General features: G+C 32.9%; 1 protein-coding gene across 2 annotated transcripts; it reads right to left on the reverse strand.

Moving 5' to 3' along the window:
- Positions 1 to 906: 906 nt before the first annotated feature.
- Positions 907 to 11,625, reverse strand: LOC142618362 (lipid droplet phospholipase 1). 2 transcript variants are annotated; one of them, XM_075791284.1, is made up of 11 exons: positions 11,216 to 11,625; positions 8,877 to 8,944; positions 7,558 to 7,628; positions 7,193 to 7,435; positions 5,772 to 5,935; positions 5,529 to 5,584; positions 5,375 to 5,427; positions 5,152 to 5,272; positions 2,583 to 2,680; positions 1,182 to 1,308; positions 907 to 1,104 (listed from the first exon to the last, which is right to left on the reverse strand). In XM_075791284.1, the coding sequence occupies exons 1-10, from the start codon at positions 11,350 to 11,352 to the stop codon at positions 1,222 to 1,224; spliced, it is 1,098 nt and encodes a 365-aa protein (XP_075647399.1). In that variant the 5' UTR covers positions 11,353 to 11,625; the 3' UTR covers positions 907 to 1,104; positions 1,182 to 1,221. The 2 variants fall into 2 exon arrangements, with proteins under 2 accessions (XP_075647399.1, XP_075647400.1); XM_075791285.1 differs by lacking the exons at positions 8,877 to 8,944; positions 11,216 to 11,625 and adding an exon at positions 7,984 to 8,131.
- Between the last annotated feature and the right edge of the window lie 5,711 nt (positions 11,626 to 17,336).

A 17,336-nucleotide genomic window follows, 5' to 3' on the forward strand; every position in this document is an offset into this window, starting at 1 on the left:
CTGCATTTGCAGATAAGGAGTGCACCTTTTGTGTCCTACAAACTATGGGCAATGTGAAATAGGTCTCTTTTTTTGTCTTTTTTTCACAAACTTGCATTGCAGCTGAGGCTAAGATCCATACCCTTGAGTGGCCTACAATACAGTCTCATAATCTGCTTTGTTCTCCGTATTCTCGCCTGACTGCCGTTTTATCAGCCAGCGGAAGATAAACGCAAGCGCTTCTATTTCTTTTTAATAATTTACTAGTTACAGCGGGGTGAGAGAATTTGGACATTGAATATCTCATTTGAAAATTCCAGGAGGTTCTAGTTGAGCTAAAAAATCCTTAGCAATAAAACACTAGGTAGAAGTAAAGAATTTAGTGTTTGATATTCAGCATTGCTTGTTCTTGTTTTTGCTTTCCATAAGATATGTAACTATGTAACGTAGTTCGAGTACCATAGATAATGACCGTGTGAGACAAACCAAACGGTTTAGTTAGGCTGAACAAGTATCCAAAATTCTTCCCAAGCACCAACTACAACTTGTTATTGATTTCATTTGGGTTATAATGTCTTAAAAATTTTGGATTTTGAAGTTAGTTTCCTCTTGAAACCAATTCTCTAAACAATAAAGCTTCAATGGATTCTCCACCCCCGCGCCATAATTCAAGTTAAAAATTTTAATCAAGTTGTTCTAACTCGTTTTGACTATTCTATAACTATAAAATCAAAGCAGGTATCTCATCAGTATCAAACCAAAAGTTAGTGTGTTTGGCTCCAACTTAAAAGGTTAGCTTATTTTACTATTTAGCTTATTTTTGCTACTATTCATGAGCTCCACTGCACTTTTTGCTACTATTTCAGCTAACTTTTACCTTTACTTACAGTATTTTCAGCAAAAAAATTTCAGTTTTAGCAAAATAAGTGAACTCCAAACAGACCCTTAATGAGAATATTGTTTTAATAAATTAATGTAGATACAAATTAAACCACTTGGGTTTATTGATATTGCCTGTACATATACATTGCAAGGATAACAAATAAGCAAAACTTCTATAATTGCTTCCATAATCGCAAATTATGCAGAGCTTGCCGTGTAGTGAGAGCATTGATCACCTTCAACCTACAGACAACGGAAATTCAGATACATTTCAATGTGGCAGATTTAGTGGTTTTGGCAGCATCTCTCTTGTAGCATACCTGAATGAACCTTGCATCCCAGGCTGACATGCATTTACTTCTAGGAGTGAGGCTCACACGTGAGAAAACGATCAATCATATGACAAATGACATCTGCACCTTCTATATGCATGCTTTGGTCTTTGACCTGTAAGATGCCCAGAGTAGGAATTTGATCCTTTAGAATGACAAAAGTGTTTTACAATTCTTTAAAATAATGCGGGTGTCCAGTGAAAGATCAGTGCTTCAGAAACAGCTAATCAGCTGTTTCTGAAGCACATAAACTAAAAAATGCATAACAAAAAGCAATCAAAAATTTAAGTTCGGCATTGCAAATTCAGCAACTTCAAGTCAAAAACCATGAACAGCTGTTTATGCTCTCTTATTTCCTTTTTATTTCTCCACATTTGAGCACAAAGTTTAGTTTCCATTTTTGTGTGATACTTACAAATTAACTATGTATGGTTACATAATACATTTCGTCAGACTAGTAGGTTCTCTTCAGCATGGTTTTGAGTGCTTTCCATCATTCTTGACTTCAGCTTGCATCTACTATCTAGTGTCAAGTAATTTTTATTGTTCTTCAAGAGAATGATTTTCTTTTCTTTTCCTTTTTTGAGTACTAATGTGAAAGAACTTCAGCTTTGACAAGCCACAAAGTAATACCTAGAGCCATGTCTAGCACATATTTACACAATAGATTAACAGAATCCAAACAAACTTTAGAATTCCATTTTCCTACAAGGCTCCTGTTGTTTCTATTGGGATCATTTTCCAAGGGACAGAAATATCTAATGCATCAGTTACCATTGCAATGAGTCTATCTTAAGATGGGCAAGATATCTGTCTTGGCACAGGTTTAATGTGGTGGGTCTACCAAGTAGGCCTGCTGATGTGTAAAAAAATAAAAAATAAAAAAATCCTTTAGACTCGCATAAGATACAATTCATTTACAATGGTTGAATGAGGGGGAAAGAGAAGAAGGGGGGGGGGGGGGGCGTAAAAACCAAGAAGCAGGTCCTGCATTCTATATCCTTGACATGGGAGGGCAGTGGTGAGAAATAGTTTCCCCCTTTTTTCTCCTTTCTCCTGTTCATCTCCACATGCTTAGGACAAAAAAACCATAAAGGACGGAAGAACATATCAATGAAAATTTTCCAATTTTAGAGCTTCTATTTTTGCATATAAAAACTAACAACACTGTTATTATCTAAGAAACAATTCCAGCTTTGATATATGTGACCAATAGAAAATACAGTGCCACAAACTCAACAGAAAAATGTAAACGTATATGTAGACTTGCATATATACCCACATGCATGCATAAGTTCTTGAGTCTGTGTGGGCGGGTGATTATGTGTGTGTGTGGGTTTTTTTTTTGGGGGGTGGGGGGTGGGGCTGGGGGCTGTGGTGGGGTGATACCTGAATGACACTATGAGCAGCAAACCTCTGTCTGCTACTATGAAAGCTGACATCTACTTTCTCCCATGACACCCGAGATAGGCCTATCACCAGTTCCTCTGCACATTTAAGACCAATCAATGAGCTTGTAAGATTGCAAAGACATTGAGAGATACTAATAGAAAACAACTGAGGAAACAAAGCATGCTAGCAAATGGTTACATAATAGCCAAGAACTGGTTCTCCGACTATCTATGTGAATCTAATCACTAAAAGAAGATGATTTTATTAACGCAGCAATGGTTGAGATAGAACTGAAGCAATAACCTTAGCCTTCACCAACCTAAAATGTTTTCAAGCATGAAATGATGTTTGTCTTCTCATCCTCATTTGCTCCATGAAAGTATTATAACTAACAGCAGCCAGTTTAATTAAAATAGTGCTAGATTTAATCCAGAAGCGACCCAGAATTCCAATTTCTGGCTAATGAAAAATGCATCAAGATATGGGTAGTCCTGCCCATAAATTGATGAAATTACAAAATTTTAATTCTTACATCTAGAATACATTAGGGAATGACCAGGGTTAATGCACTGGAACATACTTAGAGAAACCATAAATTCTCTGAAGGAAATGAAGCTACAATATTTCAAGTGCTGAACTGATTTTTACAGCTTTGCCTTTCACAAATTGGAGGGGAAAAAAAAGGATTTCTAAATTCTCTGAATGAATAAGAAAGCAAATGTTAGTGTACATAGACTCAAATCTCTTGAGAAGATGTACTATATACATCCCATGTAATGATTCTGTCGGTCATAATAAGATTTTCATTACTTCAAAAAAAAAAAAAAGTGTAAAACAGTGTCAAGTAAAAAAGATACCCAGTAGCACATTATCCAAAAATGTAGACCCAGCTCAATCAATCACCCATCCAGCACACAGAGAGAGAGAGAGAGAGAGAGAGAGAGAGAGATCAACCATATTTTTAGTTGAAGAATTATTGACAGCTGCTTCATTAGAGATACTAGCAAGCCTTACTTATGATGCAGCCATTGAAAATTGATTTATTAAGAAATGATGCAGCCATTGAAAATTAACTTGTTAATACTCTGCAAATTCATCTATTTAAATTTTATTTTTATGGGGCCCATGTGTGAAATCCGATTGAAATAAAAATCATGTGGTTTTAAAAGTATAATTATATGCATCCTAGAGTTAAAAACACTTTATTCAAGAAGTTAGGATTAATTGTGTATTCAGGGGCAAAACTTTAATTTATGCAACCCCACAAATTAAGGGTATTTTTTTTGTAGTATAGTTATTCTAGAATTTTCTAGGAGATCCTGATTATCTTAGATTTTATTTTCTTTAGTCCTATATTTGTTATTACCTTATTAGATTTTTAGTTTACTAGTCAAACTAGGAGTCCAAATACTACTAGCACAAAAAAGAGTCCTTATATACATTTATGCTAAATGTACTTGAAGAATAGATAGAGTTGATTAATAAAAAATTTGAATGTTATTATTATTGAGACACTTTGGCCTTATTGTTCCTTTTCTTCCTTTCTCTGTTCTCATTTCTCTTTCTTGTATTACTGAGCATGGGTTCTATTACTATAGCCCTAACACTATAAATTTCTCTATTTCTCCATATAACTGAAAGTCAAGCCCTTCCTCTTGCCTATCAAAACCATAAAGCCTCCACAAACTTTCTCTATCAAATAGCCAAAAAAACTACCTAGCCTATATGAAGTCATAATCCTTTATTCTATAGCTGTAATCCCTAGATCCACAAACCCTTCTAAACCCTTAACCCACCACAAGCACAAGTAGACAAATTCCACAATTTGTAGCACGTCACTTTACCATTTAGTTCTTAACTGACACCACCTTGCATCTTTCAGCTTGACAGTTGATTGCTTTCTCTGTCTAAACTATCCGTCTATCCCAACATATGCTCATTTATGTTAACCTCATCTAAAGACTATATAAGTGGTTTCGGCCAATTCATCAACATTCCCAATCTTGGTGATGCCCCATGAAGATACACCATAGTTGTCCAACTATTAAACCAAAGATGAGAGATGCCAATCAAAACAATACTACCAGTCCTTGGTGCAATTGCCACATCTAGGACCATCATCTTAATAGGTATGCAAACGGTCCCCCACATAATCTCATTAAAATACAATGAAAAGAAAGTATTCTTTAGCATTTTAATTATCAACTAGTTTTATTAAATTTATTGCATAGACATCATCTCTACAATTTCGGCCCTTATTGTTTCAACACTAATAATTTCTGCATTGAAATTTTCACTGCCAAAATTTCAGCTTTATCAAAAAATCAACCCTAACTTCTAAGAAGTTAGCCAAGTTACCCACACCTTAGTAACGTGCTAAAAATATAAGAAGTAGGCACGAAAAAGGTCACATTCAACTACACGAAACAGACAAGAAAAGAAATAAAAGCCAATGGAGCAAGATCAATTGAAAATGCTAAATAAGCATAGAAGTGAACTAGTTATAACAAAAGCAACTAGCAAAAACAATCAGAACAGAAATTTCTCTTAAAATCAAGTTATAAACCTTCTAGCTTGTCAGACCCATGATCTTCAATTGAAGTAGCCTCACACTCCTCAGCTTCATAAGCCTTGCAATGTTCTTCATATACAACATGCGGATATCTTTCATTAAGAGCATCCTCCCACTGATGAATTAAAAAAATGTTTTGGTTATATAATTTCAATCAGAATGTGCAGTACCTAAACCACCTAAATCACAGTTACAAAATTCAAGCAAACAACAATACCTTCGGAAGATCACTATTACGCCTAATGCTTGATGTTCTCCAGCCCACAATATCTTTATAATGTTTCATAATGGAAAACAATGGTGATAAATTAAACATAAATGTTCAAAAGTATAAAATAGTAAGAGCCACATCTTATGTGAAAAAAGGATACGGTCATAGCCCACATTTGAATATGCCACCCGACGTTTGAATGTACGCAATGCAGACCTGCATGAACAAGGTTTTTTTTGGATAAGTAATTTAATTTATTGAAGAAAAAGACTACCTCATGAAGAGAAGTAATACACAAGATGCCTAAAGAATTACAAGCAAATGAAGGAAGTTCTAAGAGCTCTTCGATGGTAGATTATATTATTCAATAGCTTCATATAAGAAAAGTGATGCCAGTACATACATGAAGTAACAGTCGCCATCATCTTTTATCAAACGTTTAAGCAATGGTGGCTTTCCTTGGTCATCATCAACGAGAAAAAGATGTTGACCTGTTCTCCTAAAAATCAAATGAATAACAAGAGTTGCAGCTTTCTCAAAAGCAGGTACACCAAAAAGAAATGGTACCTGCACAAGACCAAGTTTGACATGATCTGAAAAACCATACTGAACAACAATGTAAGACTGCAAAAATCAAGAACAAGTCCCAAAAACAGACCAGTCAACCCATAAAAGCCATACACTAGAAAATGTTCACCTACTGATCCAACCAGTAAAACCAATAAAATATTTGTGGGTTGAATAGCTTTGAAGGTTTTAATCCCAAATCACCCATTCTCAATCTCCTCCTCTCATTCCCTCTCTCATATTATGAAGTCAGGTAGCCTAAACCCAAAATCATCTCAACATCTCCTCGTTTTAAAGATATCAGAAGCTTTATCATTATCAGCTGCACCATCAATCAAATCAAAGCTCTGGATATCATCACCGTCTAGCTACCACCTTCACCATCTAGCATTGCATAAGAAACCATATGTTTCTCCCTTTATCTTTGGGTTAACTGCTGCTTTTGCTTTATGGCTTTCTCACTTAGAACTTTAAATACACATAACAAACACTTATTTCTACTCACAATCAATATTATAGGAAAATATGGTAAATATGACACTAAGTGAGACATATTTAGATTATGTTCAGAGCTGCTGTAAATCCAGAATAGTGCAAGGTATTCGTTTCTATTTCATGTACCAAACTAATGAATGTCATAATTAAAGTTGAAAAAAGTCACAACAATGCAATGAATACAACACCCCCCACCCCCCCCCCAAAAAAAATTCTAAAAAGGATACACCCACTTCTTTCCTGTTATGAGTGGACTTAAAATCACGAATATCTAGCATCAACGGTTGATTTCTCCCCCTTTGAGCATTTCCACAAGTGCAATGGTAGTAACCACATGTGAAAAGTGGGCCACCATTTAACCTTGTCTCCAAAAACTTAAACAGTTTATTCTACTTTCATCAGTCCCAAGCCAGTTTTTAAGAAGTCCTCCACTTTTTCATTAATAAAAGTCTAACAGCCTAACCAAACAAATCCCATCATTTCATTATTCAACTTCTCTATCTCAATGGGAATCTCAGCTTAATTATTCAATGTACCCAAATGCTTTGTCAAGCAAATCTAATGAAGCTATAATTTCCGTCCCACCACCAAGCCATCAATTGCCTTGCAATGACAACACTATCTAATTTATTCCTGATCACATAAGCACTAATATTTGAGCATTATTAAATTCAGAAAATATAAGCTACTTTTTAACATTGGACAATGATAAAATTTGTAAATCTCAATGAACAAATTTCTCCAGAGGAAGAGATATGGCACCTGCTTATTACCCCTTGAACCAAGGTGAGGAGTAGCAACAGTAATGAAGTTCATAGCCTTCAAGCCACCTATTGTAGCCCTTGAATCCTCTTCACATCTATTTGTAGTGGAATCCTCTACATTCTCACTCTTAGGTGGTCTATAAAGTCTTCCAATTGCATATCTTGCCACTAGTCCTCCCACAGAGTGTGCAACAAAGGAGATCATGGATAGGTTAGGCTTTCTCTGAATAAGTTCAAGGACCTAGAATTCAAATGTTCTGTTAATTACAATATTGTGTGCAGTCAACGATTCTTGTCAGATTAAAAAGATTTGGATAATTTCATAATATCAGGTAGAACCACAGCTCTAACAATACTACCAACCTCCTCTGCTAGCCGCTCTCCCATGACATCCACCCCATCAAGAGTCTTCTTAGACACATTTCGATCACTACCTGCAAAACAAATCGAACCAACTTAAGTAAAATTGAGCAAATGTTTCTCAATGCTGCAAAAGAGATCCCATGAACTTAGTAGCTCAAATATCAATATTCTATCAATTTAATGTATATCAAAGCAGTTTTGACTATCAGAGAAGGGCACAAAACACTCAAAACCTCAAATTTCTGACAGCTCAAACAAATTAAAGCACTACATTAACATGTCCCATATCAAAAGGTACAATTATTAATTTGTAGACCACAAAAGTCAAATCTGCAAGCCTCATCAAGGATAATCCTGGGACAAGGCAGTATCTATGTCTAAACACGAGTATTGGTATACAATAGTCCAGACTATGGCCGTCAGAAAAATGAACAATCCAGTGACCAGTTGCAGTAATATATCTACTGTGCAGTGGTATGTTATTAAAACTCACCAAGGAGAAAAAGTGAGAAGGGAGGAAAAAGCAATATTTGTAAGGATACAAGAAAGCATGAAACATAGCTTTAGAAGCAAAAAGGGAGTAAGAATGATTTGTTATTAAAATTCACTAATGGAAAAGTTGGAGAAATATAAAATAAGCATGAATTAGAATGGAGGAAAAAGAAATCTTGGTAAGGAAAGAAGAGAGTTGCAAGCACGCACCAAAGTTTGGGAGGGGCACGTGGGGAAATCATGAGTCAAAGGCATGTGCAGGTAAAAGAAAAGGAAATGACCTCCCTTAGAGGTCGAACTATTGCCATGGGCTTCTTTTTGGTCGTTAATTTAACATACTTCAAATTCTTATTAGAGTATCCATCTATGATTTGTAATTCAAACAAATTTCACCATTTCTTCAAGGTCTAGAAAATCTCAACGCTGACTTCAGCAATTTTAGGACCCAAACATACTACACTGTTGAGAGCCTTATGAATATAAGAGTTTTATCATTTCCCAATTCCAATCAGTGGCATGGAGAACAAATCCTGATTAAGAGTTAAAAAATACATTGCCCAATTCAAATAAGACTTATAAAACATGTTTTAGCTCCCAAATTAAGATAAAGTTATAGGCTCTCTTTCATATAATTCACCCAATCTTCCCTACATTACAAAAATAGCATTTAAGTGAAATGGACAGCCAAAAGATTGAGATAGAACCTTAAACAAGGTCAAACAAAATTGCTTTTGAGTGATTAATAACTATAACCCAATGAAACTAGTAACGTGAGGACAGAAAGAAGTTCTGTTTTCAACTTGAAAGCATAATTATATGCCACTTACAATGAACAATCACTTTATCAGGGAGCATTTTAACAAACTGCTCTGCTGCAAACTTCCAATCTGAGGTGCTGCACAAATAAATATCAATTACTTTCAGCAATCTACAGAAGTTATAAATTTTTTAAATAGAATGTAATAATATTTTTGGTTGTTGAAGGTAAATTAAATAAACTTTTAGTTTAAATAATTTACTCTATACGCAATAACAGATAACAAGACCATTAAGCATTATCGAGTTAGACTAGTTCAACCAAATGACACACTAAAATGATAAATCAGAGAAAACCCAAAACAAAAGAAGCCAAAATTTTAACTCTTACAACTAAATAGCCTTCAAGAATAAACAAATTGCCAACAAAATTCTACTAACAATAAAACCAAGCCTTAGTCCCAAAGATTTGGGGTCAAATACAGATCCATAACAAAGTAGTTAGGGTCGCCACATGTATTCTTTTTTGCCATTATATTCTATCAAAAGTCATTTTTATGACTTCAAGTAATGTTATTTAAGTCTACCTCTACCTCTTTCCATTCCTTAGATGTAATCAACTCACCATTTCTCAATGGTGAATTAATCATTCTCCTAACACATGACCAAACCATATCAAGTCACTCTTCTTCATCTTTTCATCAATATGGACCCACTTATCTTTAAGAGAAATTTCCTCATTTCAAATTGTATCCAGGGCCGACCCTAGGCTTAAGGCCACTTAGGCAATCGCCTAGGGCCCCCCACTAGAGAAAGGCCCCAAATTTGGGGGCAAAAATTGAGATATATATATATATATATATATTTATATTTTTTTTTTTTTTTTTGAGATATAGGAAAAAAAATTAGTTTTACATTTTTCTTCTACTTTTAAGAAGTACCAAAGAATTGAATAATGCTAGAGATATTACAATTTTAAATACATAGGGCTTACAAATATGTGTCACTAATTACAAGAAATAATTTAGATAGGAAAATACTATAAATTTACTTTGAAACCTTTATACAAATTGATGTTACAATTAATATGATTTGTAGACGTCAATAACCTATTATATGCATTTTTAAATTACTTAGTGATACATCTTTATAAGCATCATGTTGTAAAATTTATAATATCTCTAACATCATTCATTTAAATACTTATTTATTATCTTCTTGAAGTGTCATTAATCACATTCATTACTACAACATTTGTACTTTTTTTTAGTAAAATTTGTTATAGTTTTAGCATTTCTACAAAAAAAAAAAAACATATTACAAGATAAAAAGAATGCATTTTTGCTATATAAAAATTATGATATTGAAAACTAGTTAAATATTATTTAATTAATAACAAAAAGGCCCCATTTAAATATATCGCCTTAGGCCTCAAAGTTTATTGGGCCGCCCTACTACTATCCTTGCATTTCCAGTTTTCCATTTATTCATATTAACATTCTCATTTCAGCTATGCTCATATTATGAACCTTTTAATTCTCACACTAGTTACAGCTCATCAAACATATCCTTAATAAACTTTATATACTTTATAGGAACTCCTTTCTTTTCTAAAATCCATCACATAACCTCTCTAAGGATCCCATGAAGAAGTTTACAAGCTTCTCTATATTTTTCCATTAGATGTCGAATTAAAAAATTTGCATCGGTAGGACACCCTCACATAAAACCAAATTGATTCTCCAACATTTGTATTGCTCCATGTCTTTACCCATGTTCAAGAGAGCAACAAAACGTAAAAACAAACAAAACAATTTGCCCACTAAAACTGACAAAAACGTAGCAAAAATCCTTTACTTTTTAATGCATGCTCTAAATTATGGAACTGAATTCAGAAAAATAGAAGGTTTCAAATTATTAATAAAAACGAAAAATCATCAATCAAAGAAGTCATTGAAATGCCCTACCATTTCCGATATGAACATAAATAAAGCATACATTTAATAAGACATTAAAATTACATTTACAAAATGAAACATGAAATATCAAATTTATGATGCGATCGAGAAAAAAAATAATGACAGAATTATTAAAAATCTCTAAAAATTCAGAAATTACACGTTATCAAATAGTAGCAGAATTAATTAACCAAAAATAAAATAAAAATTCACCAGAGAACAAATTAGTAAAAACTGGATCAGAGCAATACCTATAATTTAGCGAAATGAACAATTCAAACGATTATCAAAACTAGTGGAAAATTTACAAAAACGACCAAAAAAAACGAAGGTTAAGCTATCATCAAACAGGTTCAAAATAAAAAACAACAAGTTCACGTGAAATTATAGATCCTAAAAAATTTGAAAAATCAAAATTAAACAAGAATGAAAACAAAGAATTCGAGCCAGACCTGCCGAGAATTCCATTCACCATGACGACGAGATGAGAAGCTGAAGAAGAATCAGAGTCCTTGCAGCTCCAAACGTCGCAGCCTCCATTAACCGACTCGGAGGAGCAAACTCCGTTCTGTACGGCACCGTTTTCCATATCCAAAATTCCCGAAAGCTCAGCTAAGCTCAGTCAAGCTCAGATGAAGCGCATTGATCGAGATAAATAGGGAATCGGAACCGAGTGGGGAGAACACGAGTGGCGTTCGTGGCGGGGACAGATTCTCGGGAAAATTTGGGAGAGAAAGTGCGAGAAAGTGAGTGAAAATGAAATTGGCGTGATAGAAAAAAAGAGAGAGAGAGGTGGGTGGGTGTGTTGAGAGAAAATGAATTGAAACAAACAGAGATAGAAATATAAAAGAGTCCTTCGAGTTTGAGCGAAGGAAACCGTAGAGATTATTTTCAGAATTGAAAATTGTATTTTGGATAAAGGGGCTTGGATTTAGTGCTTTGATTATACACTACGGTGTCTTGGAGTGACCAATTAGTTTTCGCCACCTCACCAATGAACAAGATTTGTATCCGCAACCGCAAATAATTAAATTCTTCAAGCTTGTGTTAATTGTATTTGATCCTTTACTTCTAAGGATTGCATGTTTGCACATCAAAAAATAAAATTAAAATAAATAAGGATTGCATGTTTGCAAGAATTATATATCATCAACGTCATAAATTTGTCATCTTCACTTTTCTATGTTTTTCTCGTTTACTTTTTTTCTCTTTGCGGTATGAAAGTTATGGAATATGATTAGCATGAACAAAAGACGTGGTACCAACTAATTAATGTCTTTTATGGTTATGATTATGTTTATATTATGTTGAAAGGATTCAGATCCTCTAGAGTTCTTAGGGTACTCTACCAGTAGAGTTCATTAAATCCTAACCACTCTTTGATGATTTAATGGTTTAGATTCTGCCATGTCAGCATTTCATTAATAATATTCTTAAAATAATAAAATAATGTTGTAAACAAAACAATTAAGATGATTGTTAATGAAATGCTGACATGACAGAATCTAGACTATTAAATCATTAAAGAGTGGTTAGGATTTAATGAACTCTACTTAGTAGAGTACCCTAGGAACTCTAGAGGATCTGAATCCTATGTTGAAAAGCATATTCAAATATGAGAAATGTTAATCCACACCGCATGGTGTCCATTAAGGATAATTTATTGTGGAGTTTATTTAATAAACAATTGGTTTAAATTGATAAAATGAGTAAAAATAGTATTGAAATGACAAGTGAAACTCAACAAGTTTATTTTATTGGCTTTACACCCTATACAATTAGTCAAAAATCTAACAAAAAGTTGACTTTATTAACATAATGTTATTTCTTAATGGGTGCCTTGCGGTGCTCCTTAACAGTAACACTACCTTTCAATTATTAGTTACTCTTATTAAAGATTATTAGGTGGGTCCCGGTTGTTTCTAAAAAAAAAAAATTTGGGTCCTAGTTAACTCAATTAGTAAAGTTTTTAATTCTTAGTAATACCAAAAATCAATTAGTGTATTGGTCTTATAATAAAAAGAGCAATCATCATAAGCAAATGTCATAAATTGAAACTCTATAAAAAGAAAAATTGATTAGCCTTTAGGTATCACCAAGCTAAAGTATTACTGAGTCATTTTGAGTAGAGGGGGTTCATCCAAGAAATCAATCGTTTATTTTTTTTTTTTTTCATAGTAAGTCATTTTTGCATCACATTATAAAATCAGTTTCTCTAAAATAAGAACCATGCCAACATCACACCGTAGAGTAAAAAAAAAAAAAAGTCAAAGTAGGCAATGGAGGTTCCATCAGCATGGTCGACAAGTTGCTATTAAGTATGCATTTGGGAAGTGTTTAAAGTTGTAGCTAATTATTGATTTTAGCTTATTTTTTCTATTATTCATAAGTCTCACTATACTTTTTTATACTATTCAGTTTTTTTTTTTTAACTTTTTTTTCTACACTTTCTGTAAAAAGTTTTCAACTTCAGATAAATAAGTTGTTTCCAAATGGACATTAAGAGTAAAAGAACCTTACACAGGGTTTTTCGATATGAATTTCTTAATTTGGGTGGTCGATGATAAGATATGACGAATTTTAGTGGTGGATTTGGAGTTTGTGTGGTCAATCTGTATAGCTTTGATTATTGGACATACACAGCAAGTTAGATTTTTGGTGGTGGATTTGGAGTTTGCGTGGTCAATCTATATAGCTTTGATTATTGGACATACACAGCAAGTTAGACTTAGGTGGCTAACCTAGGGTAAAGGTCGAAACAAATTTTACGTGTGATGGTTAATGTACTGTTATTGACTTTCAAATCTCTTGTAGATGATTAAATTATAGGGGTCCATTTGTCAACAAAAAAAAAAAAAACCAACACCCACCATTGCCAATACCATCAAAGATTATCAAAAGTGGTTTGATCGAATGTAGTTATGGTCAATGATGAAATGATTTTGAACACCCCTAACTATGGGCATGCTCAATCTCTAATAGAATCCTTGAGCGTGTAGACAACTTGTGTCACTATTCAATCACAATTGTGTGGCATTTACCTTAGTAATCAAAGTTATAGGAGATGATCCAATTGTATAAAAGGCTTGCGTATAAAACGTGTGAAAGGAGAATTATGGTTAGTAAGAAACCAATTACACATTTTGTCTTTTTTTTTTTTTTATCCTTAATATAAGTACTTTAATAAAAGGAGGATGAGTGAGTTCCAATAATTTTAGCTGGTAACGTAAAAAAAAGGATGTGTAATCAATTAATATTCATTTTGGTGTATATAATATAAAATCAACTTCTCGAAGTTACAAAATTAAAACAACAATAAAAATGCCCTAAGGCTCTACTCTAAAGGAGACAGTGGAAACCGCCACAAAAGAAGATAGGACTCAAAAGGCCTACAAAATGGCAGAAAAACCCATAAAAGGGGCAAAGAGAGGCTTACGCAGCTATGGCATGTATATATATTGTTTTCCTGAGTGTTTATTGTGGCTTTAAGGTGGATTTGTGAAGGACATAGGACATGGGCTGTTTGATTTTTAAGTTTGTATTGAGATCGCCTTTGTTTGTTTGAATTAATTTGGTTTGTAAATTGTAATCTCCCACAAACTTCATAGACTATATTGCATTGTACATTATTAGTTTTCTGCCAAAATTGAGCAACATACAGTTTTTTTTTTTTTTAAATGATGAGATGGCAGGATTTAATTGGCAAGCTAATCGTCTCAATAAAGAACAGCGTTGCACAAGATCCCAACCCATCGACAATGTCGACAAGCGCGTCGGCTATGCGCGCGTTAAAAAGGTCGGTACTGATGAAATGGCCGTTTGGCGCCGTGGAAAAGGATGGAACACAAGTCCAACTTCAGAATTCAAAGATGCTAATCAAATTCCTAAAAAGTTGTTACATTTCATAAAAAGTTAAAACAAAAACAAAGGCCTACAAAATGCAAAAAAATGAGTAACCAAAATAAAAAATGGTAGACCAAAATAAATAAATAAATAAAATAGTAGAGACTCAAGAGGATTAACTTTATATATATATATATATATATATATATATATATTGGCAATGCGAAATGTAGGGTTGCAGGCAAGCAGTACATAACTACATATGGCATTTAACTCATAGTTTTATTTATTTCTTTTGTTTAAAAATAAACTGTGTAATAAGAAAATTAAAGTCCGGTTAATGTATATCATTAGAGTATAGAATATACATTAATTAATTATTTTTAAAAAAGTTGTTAAAAAATTTTATTTTATTTTTCATAAAAAAATTTTTAAAATAATTTATTAGGATATACATTACTAAAACTAATATAATTATATTTGAAAAATCGCACTTTTCCGTGAAATAAATTGTGTGTACAATAAAGTGTGTAAATTAATAATTACCATTTTTTTTAAGTTACTCCCTTTATTTCTAGATCTTTCAGAGTGTTTTTTTTTTTTTTAATAACAAAAAGTAGGCAACAAGGTTTGTTGGTCTTCGAGACCAAATGCAGCCTTGGTTTCTCAAAGACCAATTTTCGAGGTCGGTATGCATAAGGGTACTCTCTAGCGTTTCTCAAAGGTTTATTTCTTTTTCTTTTTTTTTTATGAAAAGCTTTATTCCAACTTTGAACTTTGGAGTAACTCGCTTCTGTTTACAGAAAATAAAATTTAAATAAAAAAACAATACTTCTCCTCCTAACTGACACATGTCCATTTAGATCAATTCAATAATTCAATAAATAAAGAAATGTTCTCACAACTTCTACTAGTTTTAAAATGGACATATTACCGACATTGTGACAAGTCAAATCCTTGTAGCTGTGTTAGAGAATTTTCTATTAGAGGATGCTAAATATATTATAAATTCCACTCCATAAGTTTTATATACTATAAATATACTATAAAAGATGGTTGAGCTTGTGTTAAATGTTTAGTTTTATTAGACACGTTGAGATGTGGATATATGTCAAAAACCGAGTTCATACTATATAATACGACACTAATAAAAAATATATTATTAAAGTCTATCAATCACTTTTCTTAAAAAAAAAATTCATCAATCACATTTATTGTCACATCAGTTTATAAATTTTATATAACAAAATTTATAAAAATTTAGTATTTTTCTTGTCTATTTTAATAAAGTGAGTAAAATGATATTCAAATAAAGAAAAAAAATGAGGCAGTTAAATACAAAGGAATTACGGTTTACAAAGAATGAGAGGTAATTCGAACATCATTTATTATTCATTATGCCGCACTATGTTTGGCATTTATTTCAACCTCTCTCAGAGTTTTGTTTGGAATTCTCAAAATTTTAGGTTTAGATAATCCTAGCTATTTTTTAATAATTCAAACTTAATTAAAGAAAACACTTGTTTATATTTGTTTTATTTAATAAATGAGTTAAGCTCGATTATTAAAAGCCTCCATCAAAAATCTTTTAGGTCATCTGCCTAAATGTTTTTCATGGTTTTTATTTTGATGAGTCTCCTTAGGCAGAATTGCAAAAGGATAAAGAAAGTTATTCATGAGCATCCATGTCTTAAATTTTGGATTGAGTAATGATAATCACAAACTCACTCTACACACAAATTGCCACTTGACTAAATTCGTGGCGATTTCACAATTTTAACTAATATAATGTTTAAAAATACGATGTCATAGTGAATACAGCTTGTGCAATAAGAGAGGTGAGTTTGGCTTACCTCCCGTACTTTTTTAACTAAATTTTTTTTTTGTTTTAATGAGAAACTGTCACATCATTCACTAACTAAATAAAATGTAAAAATTAAAATTCACTATTACTTGTTACTGTATATTTAAAACAAAATAATATATCCAATTAAAAAAAATACCAGAAGTTCAATAAATAGTTAGTAATAAGATTTCCTTTCTTGGGATTCCATTTATTGAAAAAGAAAAAACAACAACAACAACAACAACATAAGGATGGGTTCAGGAAGCCTGTACCAGTACAACCTAACAGTATGACTTCATTCTTTCACAGACGAATAGTGGCTGGCAACCTGGCACATGATCGAATTTCCCTGGTATCTGGTAATTGAGACCTGACTAGACCCTCATGCAAGATCTTAATAATTATTGTACAGGATTATCAAAAAATAATAATTAGTGTACAGTTTACCATTTTTTATCAGAATATAAATAATGCAGTTAGTAGCCAGTCAGCCAGCACATATAGGACAACGAAAAGTACCTAATTTGTTGTCTATAGTCTACGGTAATATCCCACATATGCATTATTATTGGAGCCTCTCTGCCTGTCGTTAATGGTTTCCGCTCTTCTTTCGGTTGGAAGAGACTGCAGCTTTCATTAATCAGGATCTACGTGAGAAAAATGTCTGTAAGATTGTTCCCAGTTGCCAAACATGTGAAATATATCATCACTGACTGGATATTACTTATTGTAGTGAAAGTGAAACACATCTTGGACTGTATTTATTATATATGAAGAAAAATTGAAGAACTTGACTAGGTCGAGTGCATTAAGTACACTAGACCTAATTAGATGGTGATACACATTTAAAAGTAAACACCTGTCACTATGAGTTCAGTACCACT

The sequence above is a fragment of the Castanea sativa genome, chromosome 12 (genome assembly GCF_040712315.1).
Source record: "Castanea sativa cultivar Marrone di Chiusa Pesio chromosome 12, ASM4071231v1".
NCBI classification, from domain to species: Eukaryota; Viridiplantae; Streptophyta; class Magnoliopsida; order Fagales; family Fagaceae; genus Castanea; species Castanea sativa.